At 47.4% G+C, this 26,043-nt stretch overlaps 1 protein-coding gene across 3 annotated transcripts in view; it reads left to right on the top strand.

The window, feature by feature from the left end:
* Positions 1-26,043, top strand: part of LOC119971480 (uncharacterized protein KIAA0895-like) — a 144,079-nt gene that overhangs the window by 33,644 nt on the left and 84,392 nt on the right. For 2 of the 3 annotated variants that reach the window (XM_038807058.1, XM_038807060.1), the window contains one exon: positions 7,818-7,920. In XM_038807058.1, the coding sequence (XP_038662986.1) occupies positions 7,873-7,920 (48 nt within the window). In that variant the 5' untranslated portion in view covers positions 7,818-7,872. The remainder of the gene's footprint in view (positions 1-7,817; positions 7,921-26,043) is intronic. The other variant, XM_038807059.1, reaches the window with a different exon arrangement.

Raw genomic sequence — 26,043 nt, 5'->3', positions numbered from 1 at the left:
ATCGCACGTGGCGGGCGGCGAGGAAGATGGCGCCCAGGATGGCGGCCCCCATGAGTCGCACGTGTCATTTGGGGGCGGAGTCGGAGTACAGGCCACAGCATTTCGGGGCCTGCTGGCCTGTGGATTCTGGAAACGAGTGCTCAGGGCTGCGGGGGAGTTAGGAGAGGAGGCCTGCATTGCCCGGCAGACCCGGGCATAGTGTCCTTTGCGACCGCAGCTGCTGCAGGTCGCGTTACGGGCCAGGCAGTGCTGCTATGGGTGCTGGGGCTGTCCGCAAAAATGGCACACTGGGGCTGCGTGATGGCTGGGTGGCCGCGCGGCGCAGGCCTGGGGCAGTCGCTGGTCGGGGGCCCAGGATGGGGTCGCTTGGTCCGCAGGGAATGAGGTGAGGCTGCGGAATGAGACCTCCATAGTGGTAGCTAGTTCAACTGTCTCCTCTAAGTTCTGGGCCCCTTTTTCTAGCAACCGCTGGCGCACATAATTCGATCTGAGGCCTGCCACGTACACAGCTCTAACGGCAAGTTCCATGTGCTGTTCGGCTGATACAGCCTGGTAATTACAGTCCCGAGCTAAAATCTTTAACTCCCGCAGGAATTCTTCTCACAACTCCGCGGGGCGCTGGCGGCAGGTCGTAAAAATATTGCGCACGTAGACCTCGTTGATGGGCCTCACGTACATTCGATCTAGCATGGCTAGGGCCCCCGTAAACGAGTTGGTACTATTGAGTTGTGAAGATATACGGTGGCTCACCCTTGCGTGCAGTAGACTGAGTTTCTGCTCCTCTGTAGTTTCAGCAGTGCTTGATTCAGCCAGGTAGGCCTTGAAACATCTGAGCCAGTGCTGAAAGATTTCTCTTGCCTCTGCAGCCTGTGGGTCGAGTTCTAGTCGGTCAGGTTTGAGGGCTGATTCCATAGTTGTTTCTTCGATTTATTCTAGTTTCCTAAGACTATTAAATTGATGTGACCATCAATTCACACGACACGTGGTTGGAAGTGAACAGTGGTTTCAATAGTCTTACAACAGAGCCTGCCTGCGACGGGATGAACTGGCAGGCAGGCTCACGACTGCCAAGCTTTATACTTCCGGTTAGTGGGAGGAGCCACGGGCGGAGCCATGGGCAGAGCCAAGGGTGGAGCCCAGTACAAACTCCTCATCTCCCCCTATGGCAGAGCCGCGCAACTGCTCGTATGCCGAGCTCACATAGACACAATACATCATACATAATAACAGTGTGAATTACACGGACTGTGATTCACCACAATTAGTAGACCGAGGAAGGCCCTGAACCTGATAACTGAACTGTGTTGGGTTTGGTGTTGGGATCGAGTGACCTACAACTGGCTCCAGAATCCCAGGTTGGGAGAAGGGGAACATCAGTTGGGATCCCTCGACCTTATCAACAATCAGTGCCCATGCCAGAAGTGGGCACAGACAGCTGGTGAGGGCAATATTAGGCTCTGCTGTGATGGTTTTCACAGTGGAACAGCTCCTGACATTCACTCTGGAGACTTCCCTTGCTACTAAGACCAATAATCTGGAGACATTGCCAGCAGCTCTGGAACTGTACCTGGAACAGAGGGTGGCACAGTGGCACAGTGGTTCGCATCGCTACATCACAGCACCAGGCTCCCGGGTTTGATTCCGTTGTTCGATGACTGTCCGTATGGTTTTCTCTTTCTCCCTGTGTCTGCGTGTGTTTCCTCTGGATGCTCCGTTTTCCTCCCACAGTCCAAAGATGTGCAGTTTAGGTGGAGTGGCCTTGCTAAATACCCCCTTAGTGCCAAAGATGTGTAGGTTAGGTTATGGGACTGCAGGGATAGGGTGGAGGAGTGGGCCAAGGTAGGGTGCTCTTTGGGAGGGTTGGTTCCAGACTCGATTGGCCGAATGGCCTCCTTCTCCACTATACAGATTCTATGAATTGCAGCAATGGCAAGCAATAAGGAGAGAACCTTTCAGCAACAAAACCTTAGGAAAGGAAAACTGACATAAGCAACTTTTAATAGGTACTCTGATAGCTATATTCCTTCTTTAGAGCAAGCCTTACAGCAAAATGTTAAGTTGAATATCTACGCAGAGTGAAGGATTCCTCCAATTTAGAGTGTTCAGCTCTCAGTTTGCTCTTTGTTACTTATTGAAGTTCCCTTCAGCTGTTTGTATGATTCATTTTGCACGGCAGAATATTTCCCTGACACAGCTGATAAAACATTCTGTCAACGCTCTTAGTCCGTATTTCATTCACAGCCCAGTCAGCAGCAGCTGCTGCAGTCTGCACAGCTGCATGAACAATGCCTGCAGTTCCCTTTCTGAGATTGAAATTCTTCATTCAGAATTACAGCAAATCACAGATGTAACCCTGAGGCTGCCCAAGGTCACAGGGCACTGACTATCTCCCTGGGCAATTCAGGATCGTAAGCTTACAGCTTGCACATTGAGAGGCACAGACCAACATAATATTAACTCTAAACGGTGGCACGGTGGCGCAGTGGTTATCACTGCTGCCTCAAAGCGCCGAGGGCCTGGGTTCGAACCCTGCCCCGGATCACTGTCCATGTGGATTGGACACGCTAAATTGCCCCTTAATTGGGAAAAAAATAACTGTGTACTTTAAAATTATTTTTAAAAATTTACTCTAAACAACGCTCCAACATCAGATTTAAATCACTTAAAACCACTTCCTTTTTCTTTCTCTTTTCTCATCCTCATACCCCTGTGTCTCTAATGGAAAAGCCATCATTGTGTGAGATAACTAAATTTCCTTTTTGTAATATAACTCTAAAATAACATGTATCGTGAACATTGAGGCCAGAATTTTATGTTGCTCGGGCAGGTGTGCGTCCAGTCTGGAAGAGCATGAGACCGTGCGAGTAGGCACGCATCCCGACCTCGTCACACGCTAGCACAATATTTCAATGGGCGGGCATGCACAAAAGTCGGAATTTCACCCACCAACAATCAAGCAGGAGATTTAACCCACTGAAGGGCCAATTGAACGCAATTTTACCTGGGCTGCCTGCTCTTACGGTTGACAGGCCAACCTTTACATTCTAGTTTGATCCATGTCAGGTGAACTGTCATGGCTGAAATACAATGAAGAAATGCGTCTGAGGGAGTGAGGTCTGTGTGTGATTGTGCTGCCTAGTCACTCGTGCCATCGAGTTAACAGCAATATTTATTTTCAATTCTGCTTTCACCGCATCCACCAGACTAGAAAAGTTAGGTTTATGATGCGTGGCCCAATCATGGCCACCTGGATACCCAAATACCGGAAGCTAGTCTTGGCCAGATGGAATGGCACCTCCTCAGATCAGCTCCCCAGCCCGGGGTGTTCACGGGAAAATATTCATTTATACCCAGAATTAGCTTCCACCCTGAAAAGTAGTCAAACATCCAGAGCCGCTCTATTATCTCCCCCACATTGGAGAGTCTCTAATATATAGTACAAAATCATCTACATAAAAAGACACTCTGGGGCAGGACGGTGGCGCAGTGGTTAGCACAGCTGCCTTACGGCGCCGAGGACCTTAGTTCAATCCTGGCCCCGGGTCATTTCTGTGTGGAGTTTGCACATTCTCCCCGTGTTTGCGTGGATCTCACCCCTACAACTCAAAGATGTGCAGGGTAGATGAATTGGCCACGCTAAATTGCCCCTTAATTGGAAAAATTATAAAAATATATTTACACCACGTGTGTTTCACACTAGATGGCCGCGAATTGGTCAGTGGAGTCAGCGTGAACTTGCGATCCAGGGCCAACCACAGCTGAGAACACATTTCACATCCGCTTCCCACTGCACTCGCTTGACGGGTGAAAAATTCTGGCCTTACATTTTCTATCTAAGGTAACTTCCAGAATTGCTCCCCAGACCCCTAGCTCTTTTCCAGTGATAGAACACAGAGTGTAAAAGGAGGCCATTCGGCCCATCGAGTCTCAAGAGGGACCACTTAAGCACTCACTTCCACCCTATCCCCGTGACCCAATAGCCCCCCCTAACCCTTTTGATCACAACGGGCAATTTAGCCTGGCCAATCCACCTAACCTGCACATCTTTGGACTGTGGGAGGAAACCGGAGCACCCGGAGGAAACCCACGCAGACACGGGGAGAAGGTGCAGACTCCGCACAGTCAGTGACCCAGCGGGGAATCGAACCTGGGACCCTGGCGCTGTGAAACCACAGTGCTATCCACTTGTGCTACCGTGCTGCCCAATAGGAGGCTGTTTTTTTAACAATGGCAGGTCTGTTTCTGTGCCTGGAGGTCAAATTATTGAAACATGAAACACTTTAAATCCAAAATGTTTGAACTATCTGTAAGATAATTTTTAAAAATGTAATATTTTACAATTAAGTGTGGCCAATCCACCTCCCCTGCACATCTTTGGGTTGTGGGGGTGAGACCCACGTGGACACGGGGAGAATGTGCAAATTCCACACAGACAGTGACCCTGGGCCGGGATCAAACCTGGTTCCTTGGTGCCGTGAGACAGGAGTGCTAACCACTGCACCACCGTGCCGCCCTATCTGTGAGATAATACAAGGAACATAGAACATACAGTGCAGAAGGAAGCCATTCGGCCCATCGAGTCTGCACCGACCCACTTAAGCCCTTACTTTCACCCTATCCCCGTAACCCAATAACCCCATCTAACTTTTTTTGGTCACTAAGGGCAATTTATCATGGCCAATTCACCTAACCTGCACGTCTTTGGACTGTGGGAGGAAACCAGAGCACCAAGAGTAAACCCACGCAGACATGGGGAGAATTTGCAGACTCCAACAGGGAATCGAACCTGGGACCCTGGCGCTGTGAAGCCACAGTGCTATTCACTTGTGCTACCGTGCTGCCCAATGTAAACAATGTACACAGTAGAAAATGGTCATGGTGCAAAACTAACAGTTACTCTAGTGAGGTTAACATTCTTCAGAATCCTAAAGGAGGAAGTAGGCAAAAAATGATGGGCAGGATTCTCCGTTTCTGGGTCTAAGTGTTCACTCCAATGCAGAATTTGTCGACTTTCACGACAGAAAAATTGGCACCACACCTGGACCGATTCCGCTATCATTGAGGGGCTAGCACTGGTGCCACATGGAACACAATCGATTCCAACAAAAAATGGTGTGAGATTTGCCTGGTCCATGATTGACACTCGGGAGGCTGACGAGCTGCAGCCGCACATACACTTTACAATCCCCATACACACCATCTCAGCCAACAAGATGGCACTGGCTGTGCTGGAGCACGGCCATGCAGCTGATGGAAGTGCCCTGGGGGACACCAATACAACCCATTGCACTAAGTTTAAAGTGGTCTGTTAGTGGTGTGCGCGGCTACATGGCTGCCTTGCAGACTGTGGCAATGGTGTTCCGTGCCCGTCCACCCTGACCCTGCAGCCCACCTCCTGGCCACCCCTCACGATTCCCCCCCCGGTCCTGGCAGAAGGCCCCCGGCCAGCAGCACAACTGTCAGCCAGCCATGGCGATATTGAACACTTTCTGTACCCCCTCTCTCTCCCTCAGCAGCCACCACGCCGGTTTCACGATTTCTAAAAGCACCGTCGGGAACTCAGCCCATTGGAGGCGGAGAATCGTGGAGGTCCCAGAGAATAACGGGTCGAGCTAATGATATGCAAACGGTGTCTACTGTGCATGCATTCCTGAACGCATTGACGATGTTGCTGTCGAGGGGCTACAGCATTGCGATTTGGCGTCAAATCAGCGCTTGCAGTGATTTTAGCATCGGAACCGATTCTCGCCCAATCGCCCTTTCCGATTTTGGCGACGGCCAATGGGGAATCCCATCCCATGCCTTTTCCCTTCAGAGATTCTTTTTACCCTTTTAGTTATGAGCTTGTTTTCCTCTTCAATTATATGACGGTTGATCTGTATCTTAAACCCACTTACCCACTTTGGCTCCACAATTCTTAATACCCTCGCCTAATAAAAATCTATCAATACAAAAGCAAAATACTATTACTGTTGTAAATATGAAATAAAAAGCAGAGTGCTAGAAAGGCTCAACAGGTCAGGCAGTATCTGTGGCGACAGAAACAGAATTAACGTTTCATGTTGATAATCTTTATTCGGAACTGTCTTAGTTTGGAAATTCTCTGCTGACCCAGTGGTCTCAGAGGCTTTTTCAGCGAGAGAGTTCCATCATTCTGCTGTTCTTTCACCCCTGAGCAAACTAGCTCAAATTTTAAGATTATGCCCCTTTGTTCTGAACTCTCCTACCAGAAGAAATACTTTTCCTCTACCTACCCTGCCAATTTGATTACTCCTCAATTTTCAACGTTCAATGGAAGACACAAGTTCCTAATTCTCTGATCTTATCCCCTGATCACAGACATCTCTTACCACACCTCCTCCGATCACCCACAACCCCCGCAATGGCTTCTGAAACCATCACCACCTCATCCCTGCCAAACACCCCTCAGGCCTCCAGCCTCTGACCCCGCTGCACACTGCGCCCCCAATACCCACTCCACCCAGCTTCCAATCCTTTCTTCTCTGCTCCCCAGCTACCGCCTAGTGGCAAAGGCCTACCTATCCGACATTCAACCAGCTCGCAATGTTACATTTGGGAGGGCCTGAGGAAAACACATTCTTATGGGTGTCATTGTCTCAGCTCAAATCTCTTGCAAACTCCTTTCCAGATTATTCAAGTAGAAATGTACACACTTCCCTCAATTCCACATCCCGGGGTTGCCAACCCGCCACACGAAATAATTAACATTCGGGATTCTCCAATCTTGTCTGTGGTGGGATCTTTTGCAAGCGAGAATGGGAAATTCCAGTCAAAACTCCATTCACTTTCAGCGGCACCGGAAAATGCCAGTCACGAATGAGGGCAGAAGATGCCGGCCAACATTTCGAAAAGAAATGTATTCATTCATGGGGTGTGGGTGTTGCTGGCAAGGCCATTTATTGCCCATTCCTAATCGCCCTTGACAAGGTGGTGGTGAGCCACCTGCCATCTTGAATCACTGCATGTGGTGTCAGTGCTGTTAAGATGGAGGGCAGCATGGTGGGTTAGCACTGCGTCCTCACGGCGCTGAGGTCCCAGGTTCGATCCCGGCTCTGAGTCACTGTCCGTGTGGAGTGTATACATTATCCCCGTGTTTGCGTGGGTTTCGCCCCCACAGTCCAAAGATGTGCAAGCTAGGTGGATTGGCCATGCTAAATTGCCCCTTAATTGGAAAAAAAATGAATTGGGTACTCCATGAAATGGGAATTCCAGGATTTTGATCCAGCGACAGGGAATTTTTGTGAGGGCCACTAAGACACCAGCATATGTTTGTTGAGTTAAACAGAAAGTAACTTTTATTTACAACAATGTTTACACAGCACCAGTAGCTGGTACCATACTGGCTCTATTTACACAGCTGAAAGGTTAACGATTCCCTACCCCTTATTGGGGAGCTCGTATTCCCCAAGAACCAAGGGGTAACCAATTGTCCCTATCCAATAGGATCCAGTCAGGTTTCAGCAGGAATGAACCTTCTTCACTGCTTGAAGAGGCTGGTTTAGCTCACTGGGCTAAATCGCTGGCTTTTAAAGCAGACCAAGCAGGCCAGCAGCATGGTTCGATTCCCGTACCAGCCTCCCCGGACAGGCGCCGGAATGTGGCGGCTAGGGGCTTTTCACAGTAACTTCATTGAAGCCTACTCGTGACAATAAGCGATTTTCATTTCAAGTGAGCCTCCTCTGACAAATCACATCCCCCTCCCTCCCCCCCGATTCATACTGTTCTACATTTTATTTAATGATTGCTAAAAGCAGATGGAATTATTGTGATGACAGCTGGATATATTTTGCTTGCAGGCTAACCTAAGGCTTTCCGACCCATTGCAGGACATCTTTGTGACTGTGGAAGAACATGTATGAAAATGAAGAACTTCGTTTCCCAGATATCTCTCCCTTCCTGGTAATTCACTTGTCAATTGGTTATCAGTCATTGGGCATCACAATTATGTTTGTTAGCTTTGTCACTTAGTAAATGTTTTAGAACTTGTTTACTTGATTAGATGAACTGTGGGGCCCAAGTTTTGCTGAGAAATATGTTGCTTTATATAAATATGTCGCATGGAGTTGATTAATTACAAAATGGGTACATAGCAGTTACATGTGATAATACCAGCGAGTGCCTGTAGAGGGCAGATTGAACTGACAACATCAGGCCCTGACTGTCTATAGCCGGCATTTCCACATTACATTATCAGTAATAGCCTGCTGTGCTTCTGCTAATCGATTTTAACAGCAGTGCTTTCTCTGTTTCAGTTCCTTCCTGAAGAGCTGGATTTATAAGTTAGATTGTCATCCTGTGTCAAACTCTTGAACTGTTTATTTTTGGCACATTTTCTGAGTTTATTCTTGGTACTAAGTGGAATGTAGGAAAATACTCTTCATCCATGGTGTTCATGCAATGCATGTGAAGGAGCTTTTGAAATCTAAAATAGATTCACTGTCTGGTTGTATGGGTACCACTGTTCTTAACCCTTGTGTTATCTTCCTTTGTCCCTCTCAGAAACATAATAAATAGGAACATGAGTTGGCCATATGGCCCCTCTGTCATTCAATTGGTTGATCTTCTATTTCAGTCCTACTTTCTCACCGTATTCCCATATCCTTTAATTCCCTCAGTGTGTGACTTCCAGTGACGACGATGTGCTGAGCAGTCACACGTTAGGTGGCTCTCCTCCCGCGGATCTGTAAAATAGCGACTTTTTATCAAAATCTCTTCAGAAAACCCGACAACAAGGGGGAAAAAGAACGAAGGTGAAAAATGCAGAGACCAGGAGTGTAAGGAGCCATCCCTCTGGGAAGAGGAGTTAGGAGGAGAGATAGAGGATGGTCTCTGGGTGGATGCGTTGAGCAGAGTCAACGCGTCCACATCATGTGCCAGGCTCAGCCTGATACAGTTTAAGGTCGTTCACCGGGCTCACATGACAGTGGCCCAGATGAGCAGGTTCTTTGTGGTAGAAGATAGGTGCGCAAGGTGTGCGGGAGGACCAGCGAATCATGTCCATATGTTCTGGGCATGCCCGAAGCTTAGGGGACTCTGGCAGGGGTTTGCGGACGTCATGTCCAAGATGTTGAAAACAAGGGTGGCACCGAGTCCAGAGGTGACGATTTGCAGAGTGTCGGAAGACCCGGGAATCCAGTAGGAGAAAGAGGCAGAGTTCTGGCCTTTGACTCTCTGGAAGCCCGGAGACGGATATTATTGGCTTGGAGGGACTCAAAGCCCCTGAAATCGTAGACCTGGCTAACTGACATGGCTAGCTTCCTCTGGTTGGAGAAAATGCCCTGAGAGGGTCAATGTTAGGGTTTGTCCGGAGGTGGCAACTGTTCGTCGACTTCTTTGGGGAAAATTAACCGTCAGCAGAAGGGGAGGGGGATTAGTCTACTTTAGAGTAGGGGGTTAATAAAGGTGGGACCTGTGAGGGAGGAAGACGGCTTTTGCACTATGTTTATATTTGTATGAACACTGTTTCTTCTGTTACTGTTATAAAACCATATATACCTCAATAAAATGTTTATGAAAAAAAAAGAAAACACAGGAGAAGACAACGGCCACAACGAATACAGCAAGACGGAAGGAGGACAAAAGAGCGAGAAGGAACGGTCCAAAGTCGAAGTTCATGCAAATAAATAATAGAGACTGGCCAAAATGTAAATAGCATTAGGGGCACCACCCAGGTGTACCCCACCCCTTGTAAAAAAATCTTTTTTCATTCTCTGTCTATTTGTATTTATACTATATATACCAAAACCCAATAGAAACATTTTAAAATAATTCCTTCAGTGTCCTAAAATCCATCGATCTCAGTCTTAAACATAATGTGGAGATGCCGGCGTTGGACTGGGGTGAGCACAGTAAGAAGTCTTACAACACCAGGTTAAAGTCCAACAGGTTTGTTTCAAACACGAGCTTTCGGAGCACGGCTCCTTCTTCAGGATTCACCTGAAGAAGGAGCCGTGCTCCGAAAGCTCGTGTTTGAAACAAACCTGTTGGACTTTAACCTGGTGTTGTAAGACTTCTTACTCCAGTCTTAAACATAGTCATCGACTGATCATCCACAGTGCTCTGCTGTAGGGGATTCCAAAGATTTACAACCCTTGGAACTAAGCAAGTTCTCCTCATTTTAGTCTAAAATGGCCAACCCGTTATACTAAGACGATAACCACTGGTTCCAGATTCTCCAACCAGAGAAATCAGCCTCTCAATAATAACCCTGTCAAGCCCTCGAAGAATTTGTACAGGTTGCAATGTGATCTGCTTTCATTCTCCAGTTGTGTAGGTCCATTCCACTCAATCATTCCTGAAGCCAGTACTGAGTACACTTCCACAGGCACCAGTGTGTGTCCGGCATTTCACCGCAGTGACCATTCTTCATGTGCCAACACAGACTGTGAGCATTGGTGGATAATTCAACCATGGGCTGGAGAGGGGTGGGGGCTTTTATACCTGACGTAAGTCCTTTCTTCATTGCATGTCTATATACGCACTGGTTCTAGTAAATTAGCTCCTCGTTGAGTTGCTGTTGTCAGGATTCAGTACCTTGGAGCTGAAGTTTATTAATAATAATAATAATAATCTTTATTATTGTCACAAGTAGGATTGCATTAATACTGCAATGACGTTACTGTGAAAATCCCCTAGTCACCACATTCCGGGGCTTGTTCGGCTACACAGAGGGAGAATTCCAAATGTCCAAATTATCTAATAACACATCTTTTGGGACCTGTGGGAGGAAACCGGAGCACCCATAGGAAACTCACGCAGACACGGGGAGAACATGCAGACTCCGCACAGACAGTGACCCAAGCCTCAAATCGAACCTGGGACCCTGGTGCTGTGAAGCAATTGTGCTAACCAGTGCTACTGTGCCACCACACTTTTGGTGCAATCATGAAGTTCGGTGCAAATAGCACTTGAAATTGTGCCAGCTAGGTTACAGCTCTAATTTCCACTAGGTTAATTTATATAATGTTGAACTGGAAATCTTCCACAAACCAGTGTAATTGGGCAGCCACAGGACCTGTATCTCCAATGAAAGTATTCTTAAATATATTAAAGAGTGGTAAACTGGTGCCATTGTATTAATACTGCTAAAAATAGGTTGTCCTGAATGACAATTGATTTTGAGTGGATCATTCTGGCTGAACCTAGAGCATCCTGTGTATTCCCACTAACAAGGTTAAGTCTGAATGGGACAATATAACTCAGGCTGTGGGTGTACCCTTCTGACTCTGCTGCTAGCAATCTTTTCCCTCAGTCTGTTTAACCCCTAAATTGCCTGGTACACCTTGGATCCCATTTCTGGACCAAAGTTCCGAATATCCTAATAATTTGTAATTTGTTGGATATAAAATATGAAAACTCAATAAAAAACATTTTTTAAAAAAAAGTTCCGAATAGCTCCCTATCATGAGACCTCCCTTCCCCCCAAAAAATGAACCATCAATATACTCAGATAGCTTCATTTCCTGAACCCTTTACAATTTTAAACATTTCTTAAGATTGCATACAATGTACATTCTACACAGTGCATATCATTTTTTTAAACAAGCAAATATCACATGAATGTAGTCCGTTGTAGTCTTTTCCCATGTCACAGTTGTGATAGGGGATCATCAATCACTTTTGCATTAGTTCTGTCCAAGTAGCCGTGATATTCTCAGACCAAAAAGTGGCCTGAGTGAAAGCTCAGTGATGAAGAGAGAGACCAGCAGTGCAGGTTCAATTCCGGCTCAGAGTATTCAACCTTGCCCCTCACCTGAAGTGTGGTAACCCTCAGGTTAAAAGAAAACAGCCTACGGTGCTCTGAAACTATGGTGACTTTACCTTTACCGTACCTTCACACAAACCCTTGTCAATAATTCAGTTACATGCCGTTGTCTGGCTTTAGTTTTCCACTTGATCATATGACAGATTGTTGATCATTGTAGCAGCATTCGTCATCAATTTGTCACATTTATCAATGGTTTTGTATCCTGCTTCTTTTGCGATCTGTTGAGAATAGCCAAACATAACCGGTAACAGCTGGTGCATTTGGATAGTGGCAAACACCAGTCATTGCATGTTGAAAGGTTTGCTGACTATTCTGGCTACATTTGTACCAGCTCTTCAACCTACAGATCCCATATTCCACCATGGATGATGCTCTTTATGAAATGGTGAGACAGCTTCAATCCTTCATCTTTTCCTCCTGACCAGATCCTAGTGTCATCACTTCCCATGTCGCCAGTATAAGAGGAATTTCACTGCTCTTGGAGCTCTATAGTTCCTTTCATTACAACCTGATGTATCTTGAGTAGCTCTCCCACTTGGTGTAAGTGTTTCCGTTCCTCTCCGATCTCATGCAGATGGTTACTGCTGTGCTGGAGTTCCTGTACAATCTGAAGCTCCATCTCAGCTTTCTTCTGAATCTGCCTTTCCAGACTAGCTGTCTCTTCCGTGTAACCATCACTAATGCCTCCTGCTATATGAAGTTCTCATGCCAGCTGCTTCTTCGCCTTCCTCTCTCCAAGGAGTTCTATTGTTTACGTACATCAGCCATCTCCGCTTGTAGCTGTGCGATTGTTAGCGGATTGAACTTGCATGGGTGTTGTTTAATGGGAATATAATTTCTGATAGCTACATCTTGCTTAATTATTTTTGTGCGTCCCATGTTATCCCCCCACTCAGCTCTATGTAACTATAACGACTCTTTCAGGTCATTTGGATTGTTTACCGGAAGATAACTCAATAATTTATCCCATTTTTTGAATGTTTCCTCATTGTTCAATTTAATTATTGAGCCAAGGTTTGTATTATCTCTGCCTTCTTTGCCCCTTTTGGCAGGGCTAACTGGCGTTTCTCTGCTAAACTCAACAGCTTGCTTACCATTCCCCTTTAACTCCTCCTGAATGATTTTCTCCACCCCCAGGACATCTTTTGCAACTGTAGGGCCATTTCCAGTCGCTCCCTATTCAATATTCAAAACCAGAATTAATGCAATTGATCCACACAGACACTCACTGCATTCCAGCATGATAATACAGTATACATAATAGGGCCTGGTTATTTTATGAACAAACTTTATTAAAACAAAAGAAAAGACAACAACATTTAAACTTTTACATCAGCTCTATCACTTAACAGATTACATGGAGTTTCTTAACTTTAACATACTAGTTCCCATTGAACAACACTGTACACGAACATGCAGCTCTTGTTCCTCTTGCACAAACAATGGCAATACTTGCATTTGTGAAGCAATTTTTCTTTTGATAGGAACATTCTGTTTCCAAAGCCTGCCTCGGTGGCAACTTTAATGACCTCCCCAATCAATTGCCACAGCCTTCTGCTTGTAATTGTTCAAAATCACATTTCCTGTGTTTCACTCTCTGAGCTCCGCTCAGCACCTCAACCAGAGGTTCTTCCCTGACGTGGCCAGATATGAATCTATTACCATTATCTTGGCTATTCACCCTCTCTCGTTTATACAAAAGAACAAAGCTATAGCATTTATATGCAACTAACCTTCCATTGAGGGATAAATAGGTAATTAGATTTTGCGATGGGCTAATGGTTTGGTCAAAAAGGTTGTCCCGGATGACAATGGATCTTGAGTGGATAATCCTGGCTGAACCTAGGGAAAACTGTGTATTCCTACTAATGATGTTCAGTATTAATGGGACAAGGTAACTCAGGCTGTGGGTGTATCCGTCTGACTCTGTTGCTGGCAGTCTTTTCCCTCAGTCAGTTTTTTCAAAATATTTTATTCAAGACATTTTCATATAGACAAACAAAAGCAGAAGAACAACCAAACAACATTATAAACAACCATCACTCATTCTCCCCTGCTCCCACAATAGGGGTAGGGGGCAGCACGAACCTCTGCCAGAACCCCTTCAGCCTTGGACATGCCCAAAACATGTGGCTGTGACTCGTGGGCCTCCCCGCGCACCACCCACACCTATCCTCAACCCCTCAAAAAACCTATTCAGCCTTGCTACCATCATATGTGCCCTATGGACTGCTTTAAACTGAATGAGGTTTAAACCTCACACACTGTCTGTGTGGAATTTGCACATTCTCCCCGCGTCTATGTGGGTCTCACCTCCACAACCCAAAGATGGAAGCCTGTGACAGTGTAGGGTGGTGTTCCCCCTCTCCCATGTCACATTATACACCTTCACCAGCAGTGGCCCCAGGTTCCCCCCTAAACCTTTTATACAAGTCCACTGGGAACCCATCTGGACCCGGGCCTTCCCTCCCTTATTCTGCTCCCATACTGTACATCAGCTCCCCCAACCCAATAGGGGCCCCTAATCCTTGAACCAGCTTCTCCTCTACCGTGGGAAACTCCAGCCCGTCCAAACACTGCCGCATTCCCTCCCAGCCTGGTCAGGGGCTCCGACTCATATATCCGAATGTAAAACACCTCAATCACACCATTCGCCCACTCCAGGTCCAACACCACCCTGCCCTTATCGTCCGTTACTCTGCCAATCTACCACACCGCTTCTTGCTTCCCGAACAGGTGGGCCAGCATCCTGCTCGTCTTCTCCCTGTACTCATACACTGTCCCTCTGGCCTCCGTAACTGCCCCACCGCCTTCTCTTGGACACTAGCCCAAACTCCATCTGGGGCCTCTGCTTCAACAGTCCTGGCTCTGGGGACTCTGAATACCTCCTATCCACCCTCAGGATCTCATCTACCAGCCGTACCATCTCTGCCCTCTCCGCTTACTCCCTGTGCGCCTGAATTGAGATGAACTCCCCCCCCAACCACTGCCTTGAGTGCTCCCCACAGCATGGCGACCATGACCTCCCCCCGTGTCATTTAACTCCATGTATCTCTGAACAGCGTCCCTCAGCCGCTCGCAGACCCCATCATCTACCAACAGCCTCACATCCAGACTCCACTGCGGGCACTGCCCCTAACCCCTACCCCGGTCCATTTGCAAATCCACCCAATGCGGCACATTGTTGGAGACCAGGATCGCCGAATACTCTGAGGCAACGCCTGTTCCAACACAACAAAGTTAATCCGGAGTACACAGGTGCAAGTGGGAGAAGTACGAAAATTCCTTCACCCTCGGCCTCCCAAACATCCACGGATCCACTCCCTCATGTACTACATAAACCCCCTCAGCTCCTTCGCTACTGCCGATACTTTCACCAACATCGAGCTCGACCTCCAAGCTCGGATCTATAATCGTATTAAAATCCACCCCCATGAACAACCAGTGTGAGTCCAAGCCTGGAATCTTTCCCAACATGAAATCTACATGATCTCAATTTGGGGAATAAATGTTTACCAAGCAGCATGGTGGTGCAGTGGGTTAGCCCTGCTGCCTCACGGCGCCGAGGTCCCAGGTTCGATCCCGGCTCTGGGTCACTGTCCGTGTGGAGTTTGCACGTTCTCCCCGTGTTTGCGTGGATTTCGCCCCCACAACCCAAGGATGTGCAGGTTAGGTGGATTGGCCATGCTAAATTGCCCTTTAATTGGAAAAGTTGAATTGGGTACTCTAAATCTATTAATAAAATTAGCATTTACCAAAACCACCAGGAATTGGGCAGGATGGTGACGCAGTGATTAGCATTGCTGCCTCACGGCGCCGGGGTCCCAGGTTCGATCCTGGCTCTGGGTCACTGTCCATGTGGAGTTTGCACATTCTCCCCGTGTTTGCGTGGGTTTCGCCCCCATAACCCAAAGATCCGCAGGGTAGGTGGATTGGCCACGCTTAATTGGAAAAAAATGTATTGGGAACTCTAAATTTTTTTAAAAACACCGCCAACCCCTCCAGCTTCCCACTCACCATCACTAAACCCCCCCCCCCAGATCTGAGTTGGCAGCATTTTTGATTCTGACTCAGAAGACTGTGGGTTCAAGTGCCTGAGCTTAAAATTTGAGCCAACTGTTGGAGGTGCCATCCTTTGGAAGGAGTTTAAACCGAGGTCCCATTGACCCTCTTAGGTGGATGTAATATTCCATGGTGCATTTTAAAAAATGCATAGGGCTTCACCAACACCCTGGTGTCCTGGCCAATATGTATCCTTCTGTCAACATCGCAGTAACAGGGGGCAGCACGGTGGCACAGTGGTTAGCATTGCTGCCTACGGCGCTGAGGACCCGGGTTCGAATCCCGGTCCTGGGTCACTGTCCGTGTGGAGTTTGCATATTCTCCCCGTGTCTGCGTGGGTTTCACCCCCACAACCCAAAAGATGTGCAGGATAGGTGGATTGGCCACGCTAAATTGCCCCTTAATTGGAAAAAAATAATTGGATACTCTAAATTTTTTTAAAAACATCGCAATAACAGATTATCTAGTCAAAGGCTGTTTGTGGTTTGCACAAATTTATTGTTGCCTTTCCTATATTGACTATACTGATGTGTTAGGCAGGTTGGTTCGATGTGTACTGCACTTGATGCAGTGTGGCGAGAGACAGACCTATAACACTGGAGAAGATCAAACACGATTTTGTTCAACTTTATAACTAATATACATGATCAGCTGTGGGTTGACACTATACTGAACTGACTGGATACCTAGTAGTAGCCTGACCAGAGTTACTAGCTACCGCATGATGTTTGCACTGGCTAGCTCGTGGACTCTGACTGTCTCGGTGGCTGGGTCCAGAGAGAGCGGGAAACCTAGTGTCCTCTGGCTTTATAGTGGTAGTGTCCTGCCTGGTGATTGGCTGCAGTGTGCTGTGTGCTTACTGGTAAACCTGTGTGTCAATCACTGCCTGTCTGCACTTCATTATATACAGGAGTGGATAATATGACATATACTTCAGAAGTACTTGACTGGTTGGAAAGCACTTTGGGAAGTCCTGAAGTTCTGAAATGATCCAAATGAATGCAAGTCCTTCTTTCTCATTGGATGGGATTTTCCACCCCCCCCCCCCCCCCCCCCCCCCCCCCCCCCCGCCCCCCGACAAGGCGTGTTTTCTGGAGGCAGTTCACCATTGGCTACCAGCGGATGTTCCGGCCCTGCCGAAGTGTACGCTTTCCGCGTGGCTTGTCTGCCGACTACCGGGAACCCACTGTGGGTGTCACCTTGGTGGGACTGGAACATCCCACCAGTAGGATGGGCTGAAAAATCCCACCCATAGTGTTTGCTGTGCAAAGTCCAGTTAACCCAGGAACACAAAATAGTACATAAGGATTTATTTATTTTTTTAAATTTTTAAACCCTCGCACATGAGGTTGCATAAAATAAGGTACATAAAATAAGGATTTTGACGAACAGATTTCAGCCAATCGGTACTAATAGTGAATGCTGAAATATATTATCAACTAATTTGTCTCTCATGGCAAATGTCCAGTAACATTTTATTTTAATGTTTTCTGTTTCCCTCTTGCCATCTTCCATTTTATCCATTGTTCTCTCTCTCTGTTTTACTCAGAAAATTGCATCATCTCTTTATTTTCCCTGCTTCCTTTTCTCATTCATTCACCGTTCCGTGGCTGAATTTTCTCATTTAAATGAGTGATCTTGCTATTATGTAGTTACTGTTGCCAGATCTATTATTCTAAGGTATTTCTATTTTCAGGAAATCTACAGACATATGCACAAATATCACTTTATCTGATCTGGATGTTTGCCTTTCAACCTTGTCCTTCGCCTGAGGTCTGGCGATCCGCAGGTTACACCACCACCAGTCAGCTCTCCCCCTCAAAGCGGAAAGTAGCCTATGATCATCTGGGACTATGGCGACTTTACTTTACTTTATTTCTGGCGAGTCTGCTCCCAATTGAATCACCTGGGGTATTCGGATCTTTCTTTTATGCTTTTCTGTGTTGAGTTGAGAGCTGGAATTCTTTTTTTTTTAATTTTCTTTTATTAAATATATTTTTATTAGAGTTTTTTTCCATTCTTGCAAACAATACAACACACCCTCAAAACTGGTACATTACAGCATTATCAATATCAGGAGAAAAACAGTTGGTTCAGTAAACCTGGCGCTTTCACATATGCAAAAAGTAGAAACGACAAGGTGGGTGGTTGGGGGGCACAGGATAAAGCCATGAAAACATAGCAAACTGCTGCACATGCGCATGTCTGGTATATTACAGGCAGAACTACATAACCTATGGAAAACCTTGTAGGATTAAGTCAGATGCTATGGAACCTGAGTATATGAGATAGAGGCCCCATACTTTTTGGAATGCATCCGATTTGAATCAGAATATGCAGGTTAGAAATTCCATTTGGATGCAATCCATAATAATTTTATGGCACTTCTGAAGTTAGCTTATTGCTAATCCAGAAACAAGACATTATCCCATGCTGCCAATGTTAGGATAGTGTACAGTCTCTTCTCATTGGCATGAATTACTTTTTCATCTGTAAGCCCCCAAACCAGGAACAAAGGATCAAACTCTAAGGCCATGGTCATATCAAAAATCTTCTCAAGTTCTTTAAGTACGCCCAACCAGTGGGATTTAATTTTGACACAGGACCAGACACAATGTGGATAGTCTCCTCTTACTAGTTTGCATTTTTGGCATAGTGAGGATATATCGGGGTCTAGCCTGTGTCTTAAATTTGATGTAGCGTGCGGACAATGCAATATTTTAAATTGGGTCTCTGTCGTTCTATTAGAGACTGAGATTCTATTGGTATTGGAGGTGGTGTTGCCGATTTTGATGAGTGGAATACTCTCCCACTAGTGTCACTAATAACTGTTGCCAATTCTGCACAGGAGGCACCAATAATGTTGCCCTTCTTCATATCGAGTAACATTGCTTTTCAGAGTGGCCAGGTATCAGATGATACCACCACAAGGTTCAACCGGATATTGATCAAAGACCCAATAACCAGTCAGTTAGTTCAAGTTCAATAATGGTTTATTTACACACAAGATTAACTCACACATGCAACATAAAAACACTACAAGCTAAACTACACCTAACACTACAACAATGTGTACTTAACTTTCAAGCACCTGGCTTTGGCAGAGGAACAAGGCCTTTGTTCGGATCTGGAGTGGCTGGGTCTAGAGAAGTAACCTTGGTTCTGCTGGGCTCATCCGTCTGGTACCGATCGTTGATCCTGAACTTGCTTCTGGTCGTGGCGCTGCAGTTGGCTTCAGGTATAGGCCGTGCCGAAGAGTGCCGTGCGCCAGGGCCAAAAAGATCAAACACATGGCAGTGTCTCTCTTTATCATTTGGGGTTTCACGCTCTTTTGGTCGGTCCTTCGCTTTGCAGCCAATAATTCGGCAGGCTTCGATCACTGCCTTAGATTTGAGCCAATAAAGGGGCGGATACCTGGGCGTGTCCTGAGCGGTCATTGACCTTGGCTGTTTGGGCTTACTGGGTGGAGGGAGTGGCGTCGATGTGTCTGGAATTGTATCTGATACCTGAGTACCAGTCATTTGTCCTGGGGAAATGGGTCATTAGAATGCAAATCGGCTTGTGGTTTCGATACTGTCTGGTTCTCTATCAGCAAATATACATTCAAACTCTGAGTTTGCCTGAATCCTGTATTGACCATATTTCCCTTGTCTTTGCAAGTATCCATGTTTCCTTTGTCAGTGGCCATCCCAGAGGTGAGCAGCCTGCTTACTCTTAGAGCAAATGCGGCCCTTAAGTGACCCTTAACAGCCACTGAAGTCTCTTCTCCCACCATTGCTGATGTTTTACCAGCAGCAGTGGTGGGGGATGATGGCCATGTGAACACTGACAGCGGGTTGGGGGGAGGTTATTCCTCCTGTTCAGACACCCTGTGCCCAATAGGGGCTCCACCTACAGTACTTCCCATCCACTTTCTCTCCCCCATTTGATTGATGGGCAGATCTCGGAGATGAGGTTTCCTCCCAGATGGGGATGGAAGTCTCACACTCAGTTAATTACAGCAGTAGAATCAGCTTGGCGTTCCTCTGCCACACTGAGGTGGGCTCGCACCCAAACTTTCAGCTGGGGAGGGTGGTCGGGTACTGTCTTTTTGACTCATTCAAAATTTATTGAGTTGCAAAATTAAAATTGGAGTCCGACTGTTGGATCACTCATTTTCTTCTTCAGCTCTTGTCACCTATCTGGGCGCTGACATTTTCCAGAGGACAACTGTGTTTTTTTCCCCCTTTGTGTCTGTCATTTCTGTTTGACCTTTGGTGCAAAAATACTTAAAAGAATTTCAAATGACTATCACTGCTAATCACTGCTTCTATTTCTTTCACCAAATTCCTTCTCGGCTTTTTACTAAATTTAAGATGTTGCACCTCAAATGAAAAATGTTCTAGCAATGCCACAAAGGAAAAGCATTAACAGACAATGAGGGGTAACCGGTTAACTGACAGTGAGGAGGGTAACTGGTTAACAGACTGTGAAACGGTAACTGGTTAACCAACTGTGAGGGGAGTAACTGATTAACAGGCTGTGAGAGGGAAACTGGTTAACTGACAGTGAAACGTTTCCCGCAGACCCCGCGACCTCATTGTGGACCCCCGACCAACTGTCCCCCCAAAGCATGGTGGTTAGCATAAATGCTTCACAGCTCCAGGGTCCCAGGTTCGATTCCCGGCTGGGTCACTGTCTTCCCGTGTGTGCGTGGGTTTCCTCCGGGTGCTCCGGTTTCCTCCCACGGTCCAAAGATGTACGGGTTAGGTGGATTGGCTATGCTAAATTGCCCGTAGTGTCCTAAAAAGTAAAGGTTGGGGGGGGGGGGGGGGGTGTTGGGTTACGGGTATAGGGTGGATATGTGGGTTTGAGTAGGGTGATCATTTTGTTCGGCACAACATTGAGGGCCGAAGGGCCTGTTCTGTGCTGTACTGTTCTATTCTATTCTATTCAAGCCTGTGCCGCACGGCCCCCAGCTACCGCGCTGCCAAAGCCAGTTACTCTGCTGCCCCAGCCAGTCACTCTGCTGCCCCAGCCAGCTACTCGGCTGCTCCAGCCTGCCATTTCTGTGGCCAAAGCCAGCACCCGCAGCAGCACTGCCCGGCCCGTAACGTGACCTGCAGCAGCTGCGGGCGAAAAGGACACTATGCCAGAGTGTGTCTGGCGAAGAAAGCCCCAGCCTCTAACTCTCCCATGGCTCAAAGCACTTGTTCCGCCCCAGCCTCTAACCCTCCCACGGCTCAAAGCACTCGTTCCCTGAATTCACAGGCCTGCAGGCCCCGAAATGCTGCAGCCTGTATGCCGACTCCGCCCCCACCCGACATGTGCGACTCATGGGGGTGGCCATCTTGGCAATCCTCCTCCATGCGGCCGTACATGTGCGACTCATGGGGGCAGCCATCTTGGCAATCCTCCTCCATGCGGCTGGCCATGTGCGACTCATGGGGGCGGCCATCTTGGGATCCATCCCGTTCAAACTCTGAAACTCACCTCGATGACTACGAACTCAGAGGGCAGTCATCACGGGGCCACTCCAGCACAGCTGATCGAGCCGCCGACTACCCGCAACTCAGCGCAGTCACCCTGGATCAATCCCGCCCCAAGCACCTACAAAGTTCGATGGCGGAGGTCCAGATCAACGGGTACAGCACGCCATGCCTCTTTGACTTCGGGAGCACCAAGAGCTTTATACATCCAGAGCTGGTAAGACGCTGTTCGCTTTCTATTTTTCCGGTGAGCCAAACTATCGCCCTCGCTTCGGGCTCCCACTCAGTCCAAATCCAAGGATGCACCGTTGCTACGATCACAATTCGAGGCGCTAGTTATTCGACATTTAAACTTTATGTCCTGCCCGACCTTTTGCGCGCCAGTCTTATTAGGCCTGGATTCCAGTGCAACCTCAAGAGCCTCACCCTCAGCTTCGGCAGGCCCCTGCCCCCACTCACTATCTGCAGCCTAACCACACTGCGCATCTCCCCCCCCCCCCCCCCCTCCTCTCTTCACCAATCTCACTCCAGATTGCAAACCAGTAGCTACTCACAGCAGGCGATACAGCCTACAGGATAGGGTCTTTTTCCGATCGGAGGTCCGAAGGCTGCTCAGTGAGGGGATCATAGAGGCCAGTAATAGTCCCTGGAGAGCTCAGGTGGTGGTCGTCAAGACCGGGGAAAAGTTTTGCATGGTCGTCGACTATAGCCAGACCATAAATCGCTTTACGCTCCTAGACGCGTATCCCCTCCCCAGAATTGCAGACATGGTTAATCAGATCGCCCAATATCGGCTATTTTCCACGGTGGATCTGAAGTCTGCATACCACCAGCTCCCAATCCGCCCGGAGGACCGCCACTACATGGCATTCGAGGCCGATGGCCGCCTCTTCCATTTCCTCCGGGTCCCTTTCGGCATCACTAACGGGGTTTCGGTGTTCCAACGAGCAATGGACCGAATGGTAGACCAGTACGTGCTGCGGGCCACGTTTCCGTATCTGGACAATGTTACCATCTGCGGCTATGACCAGCAGGACCACGACGCCAACCTCCACCGTATTCTCCAAACGTCACAGAAATTAAATCTCACTTATAACAAGGAGAAATGCGTTTTCCGCACAACAGACTGGCCATCCTCAGCTACGTCGTGGAGAACGGAGTCCTGGGCCCAGACCCGGACCGCATGCGCCCCCTCTTAGAACTCCCCCTCCCTCATTGCCCCATGGCCCTCAAACGGTGCTTGGGGTTCTTCTCATACTACGCCCAGTGGGTCCCTCAATATGCAGACAAAGCCCGCCCACTCTTTAAGGCCACACGATTTCCCCTGTCAGCTGAGGCGCGCCAGGCCTTCAGCTGCATCAAGGAGGACATCGCTAAAGCAGCCATGTGGGCAGTGGATGAATCCACTCCCTTTCAGATCACTCCCTTTCAGATTGAGAACGACGCCTCAGAGGTAGCTCTAGCAGCCACTTTAAATCAGGCAGGGAGGCCCGTTGCATTTTTCTCCCGTACCCTAACCGCTTCAGAACTCCGACACCCCTCAGTCAAGAAGGAAGCATAAGCCATTGTGGAGGCTGTTCGTCACTGGAGGCACTACCTCGCAGGTTTACCCTCATCACCGACCAACGATCGGTTGCCTTTATGTTTGACAACTCGCAAAGGGGCAAAATAAAAAATGATAAAATCCTTCGGTGGAGGATCGAACTCTCCACCTATAGTTACAATATTAAATATCGACCGGGGAAGCTCAACGAGCCCTCGGATGCCCTATCCCGCGGGACATGCGCCAGCGCGCAGATCAGCCGTCTGAAAGCCATCCACGTTGACCTCTGCCATCCAGGGGTCACCCGGCTCGCCCACTACATCAGAGCCCGAAACCTGCCTTTCTCCAACGAGGAGGTAAAAGCGGTCACCAGGGACTGCCCGATCTGTGCAGAGTGCAAACCGCACGTCTATAGACCAGACAGGGCCCACCTGGTCAAGGCTTCTAGGCCCGTTGAACGCCTTGCGATCGATTTCAAAGGGCCACTCCCCTCCACTAACAAGAACGTTTATTTCCTCAACATCATTGACGAGTTCTCCCGATTCCCTTTTGCAATTCCATGCCCTGATATGACCTCCCACACAATCATTAGGGCCCTGCATAGTGTCTTCACCCTGTTCGGTTTCCCCAGCTATGTGCACAGCGACCGGGGTTCGTCCTTTATGAGCGACGAGCTGCGTCAGTACCTGCTCGACAAGGGCATCGCCTTGAGCAGGACTACCAGCTACAACCCCAGGGGGAACGGACAGGTGGAGAGGGAGAACGCGACGGTCTGGAAGACCGTCCTACTGACCCTCCGGTCTAGAAAACTCCAAGTCTCCCAATGGTAAGAAGTCCTCCCAGATGCGCTCCATGCAATCAGATCCCTCCTCTGTACAGCTACAAATCAAACCCCTCACGAGTGACTCTTCATTTTCTCTAGGGGCACTACCACGGGAGTCTCACTTCTGGCGTGGCTGAGGACACCAGGCCCGGTCCTCCTGAGGAAGCACGTCAGGGGGCACAAAACTGACTCCCTTGTTGAAAAGGTGCGCCTCCTCCATTCCAACCCCCAGTACGCATTTGTGGAGTTCCCTGACGGTCGCCAGGACACAGTATCCCTTCGGGACCTGGCACCCGCTGGATCCAGCCCCCCCCTACCCCCGCTGAGGAACCCCATACCCCGTTCCCTATGCTGCCGCCCCCTCGCGCCCCCGATTCCACAAGCTCACCCCACCAGTTCCACGCGCCAGAACCAGCCTGCCCCCAGCACCCCCAGTCTCCGGTCGAGCCAGAGGTGTATAAAGTTCGGACGAGACCCGCCCCGGAGTCTGCCATCATACCCCAGCTCTCAACACCCACCCAGCCACCGCAAGAGGCTGCAACCCCGGTGCTCCGCAGATCGAAAAGAACAATTCATCCACCAGACAGACTAACTCTGTGAGCCACCACCCCCGCTAGACTCGATTTTTTTCACAGGGGATGAATGTGATTCACACCGGAATATAATCTGTATATACATGTGTCTATATTGTAAGTGCAGTTGCACTACCTGACCACCAGGGGGAGTAGCTCTGGGAATGCTCGGGAATTGTACTGGGCTTCTCCCTTGGCTCCGTCCAGGACTCCTCCCCCTTGAGCTGCTGTATAAAGATCAGTGCCACATGGTCAGACGGCCAGTTCACCGAAAGTTCAATGGCTAACAGACTGGCTCTGTTGTGAGTATATTAAAACCGCTATTCTAATCCTACAAGCACGTGTCTGTAGAATTGTTGGTTCCAACAACTGCTAAACAGCTTTCAGTTACGTTCTGGTGGGGATTTCCCCAGAAAGTCACTCAAACTAAATTGTTATTTTTTCAGCGTGGATCCTTACTGCTTAGGATATCCTAACAAACATTTCGGAATTTTAAACGTAGTCAATGTAACGCATCCACAGGTCATAGTTTTAGTGGGGTTTTATTACAAACATTTTAAAATATAAAACAGAGTTACAGAGTCTACAAAGTCTGCCAACAGTTTATCATTATGAAGAGAAAAATGTACTTAGACATGGATATCTGTAAGAATCTCTACTTCAAAATGGTTAACAGAGTAAGAAAAACATACTCACAAAAGTCTTGAAAGACTTGTTTGACAAAACAGGCAGGGAACAGAAATTTGTTTTCCTTCCCTTCTCTATAATAACCTAATGTTCCTTATCTCTATAGTAAGCAATCTATATTAGTTATTTCAAAGTTAACCGGTTATGTTTAGTTTTATTTGATCTGAATGTCAATCGGTCTTAGAAGATGATTGATCAGCATAATCAAGGATCCCTCCCACCCGGCTTACTTACTTTTCCAACTTCTTCCATCGGGCAGGAGATTCAGAAGTTTGAGAACACGCACGAATAGACTCAAAAACAGCTTCTTCCCCACTCTCACCAGACTCCTAAATGACCCTCTTATTGACTGACCTCATTAACACTATACCCTGTATGCTTCAACCGATGCCAATGCTTATATAGTTACATTATATCTTGTGTTGCCCTATTATGTATTCTCACGTATTTTCTTGAATTTTGTTTAATTCCCTTTTCTTCGATGTACTGAATGATCTGTTGAGCTGCTTGCAGAAAAATACTTTTCACTGTACCTCGGTACACGTGACAATAAACAAATCCAATCCAATATTTCTTTTAATAGCGGATTGAGTGTCAAAAAGTTTTAATATGTGGCCGAACAGAAATACTTGAAAAGTGGTTCTATTCTGTTATCCCTTATGGGCTTCTTTCTTTCGGCTGCATGTGCTTAATTCAAAGGGATCTTTGTTTGTCAAATCAAGATCCTTCTAATTTATGACTGTCATATTACTTTGAGAGTCTGAGGCAATTTAAATGGTCTAAGACTGAGATATGTGTCCTTTTCAATGTGTATTATGGATTCTGAATGTTTACTTGTGTTACATTGATTTTACTTTACTTGTGTTAGATACGGTGCGCCAGTTTCAACTCTTGACTCTTACAAAAGTTTTTTATTTTATCTGACTCTGTGGTCAGTATGAATTCATCACAATAGTGAGGAGATAGCTGGTTATTAGACAGAGAGAGGCTGGTAACTGGTTATCAGACCGTGAGTGGGTAACTATTAATCATTGTTTATTGTCAAACTATTAATATTAACATTGTTTATTAAAACTTCATTGTGTTTTCCTGATCTGCAC

The sequence above is a fragment of the Scyliorhinus canicula genome, chromosome 9 (genome assembly GCF_902713615.1).
Source record: "Scyliorhinus canicula chromosome 9, sScyCan1.1, whole genome shotgun sequence".
NCBI lineage: Eukaryota > Metazoa > Chordata > Chondrichthyes > Carcharhiniformes > Scyliorhinidae > Scyliorhinus > Scyliorhinus canicula.
Note: the sequence above shows the minus strand (reverse complement) of the source record. Positions and strands in the feature narration are given on the sequence as shown.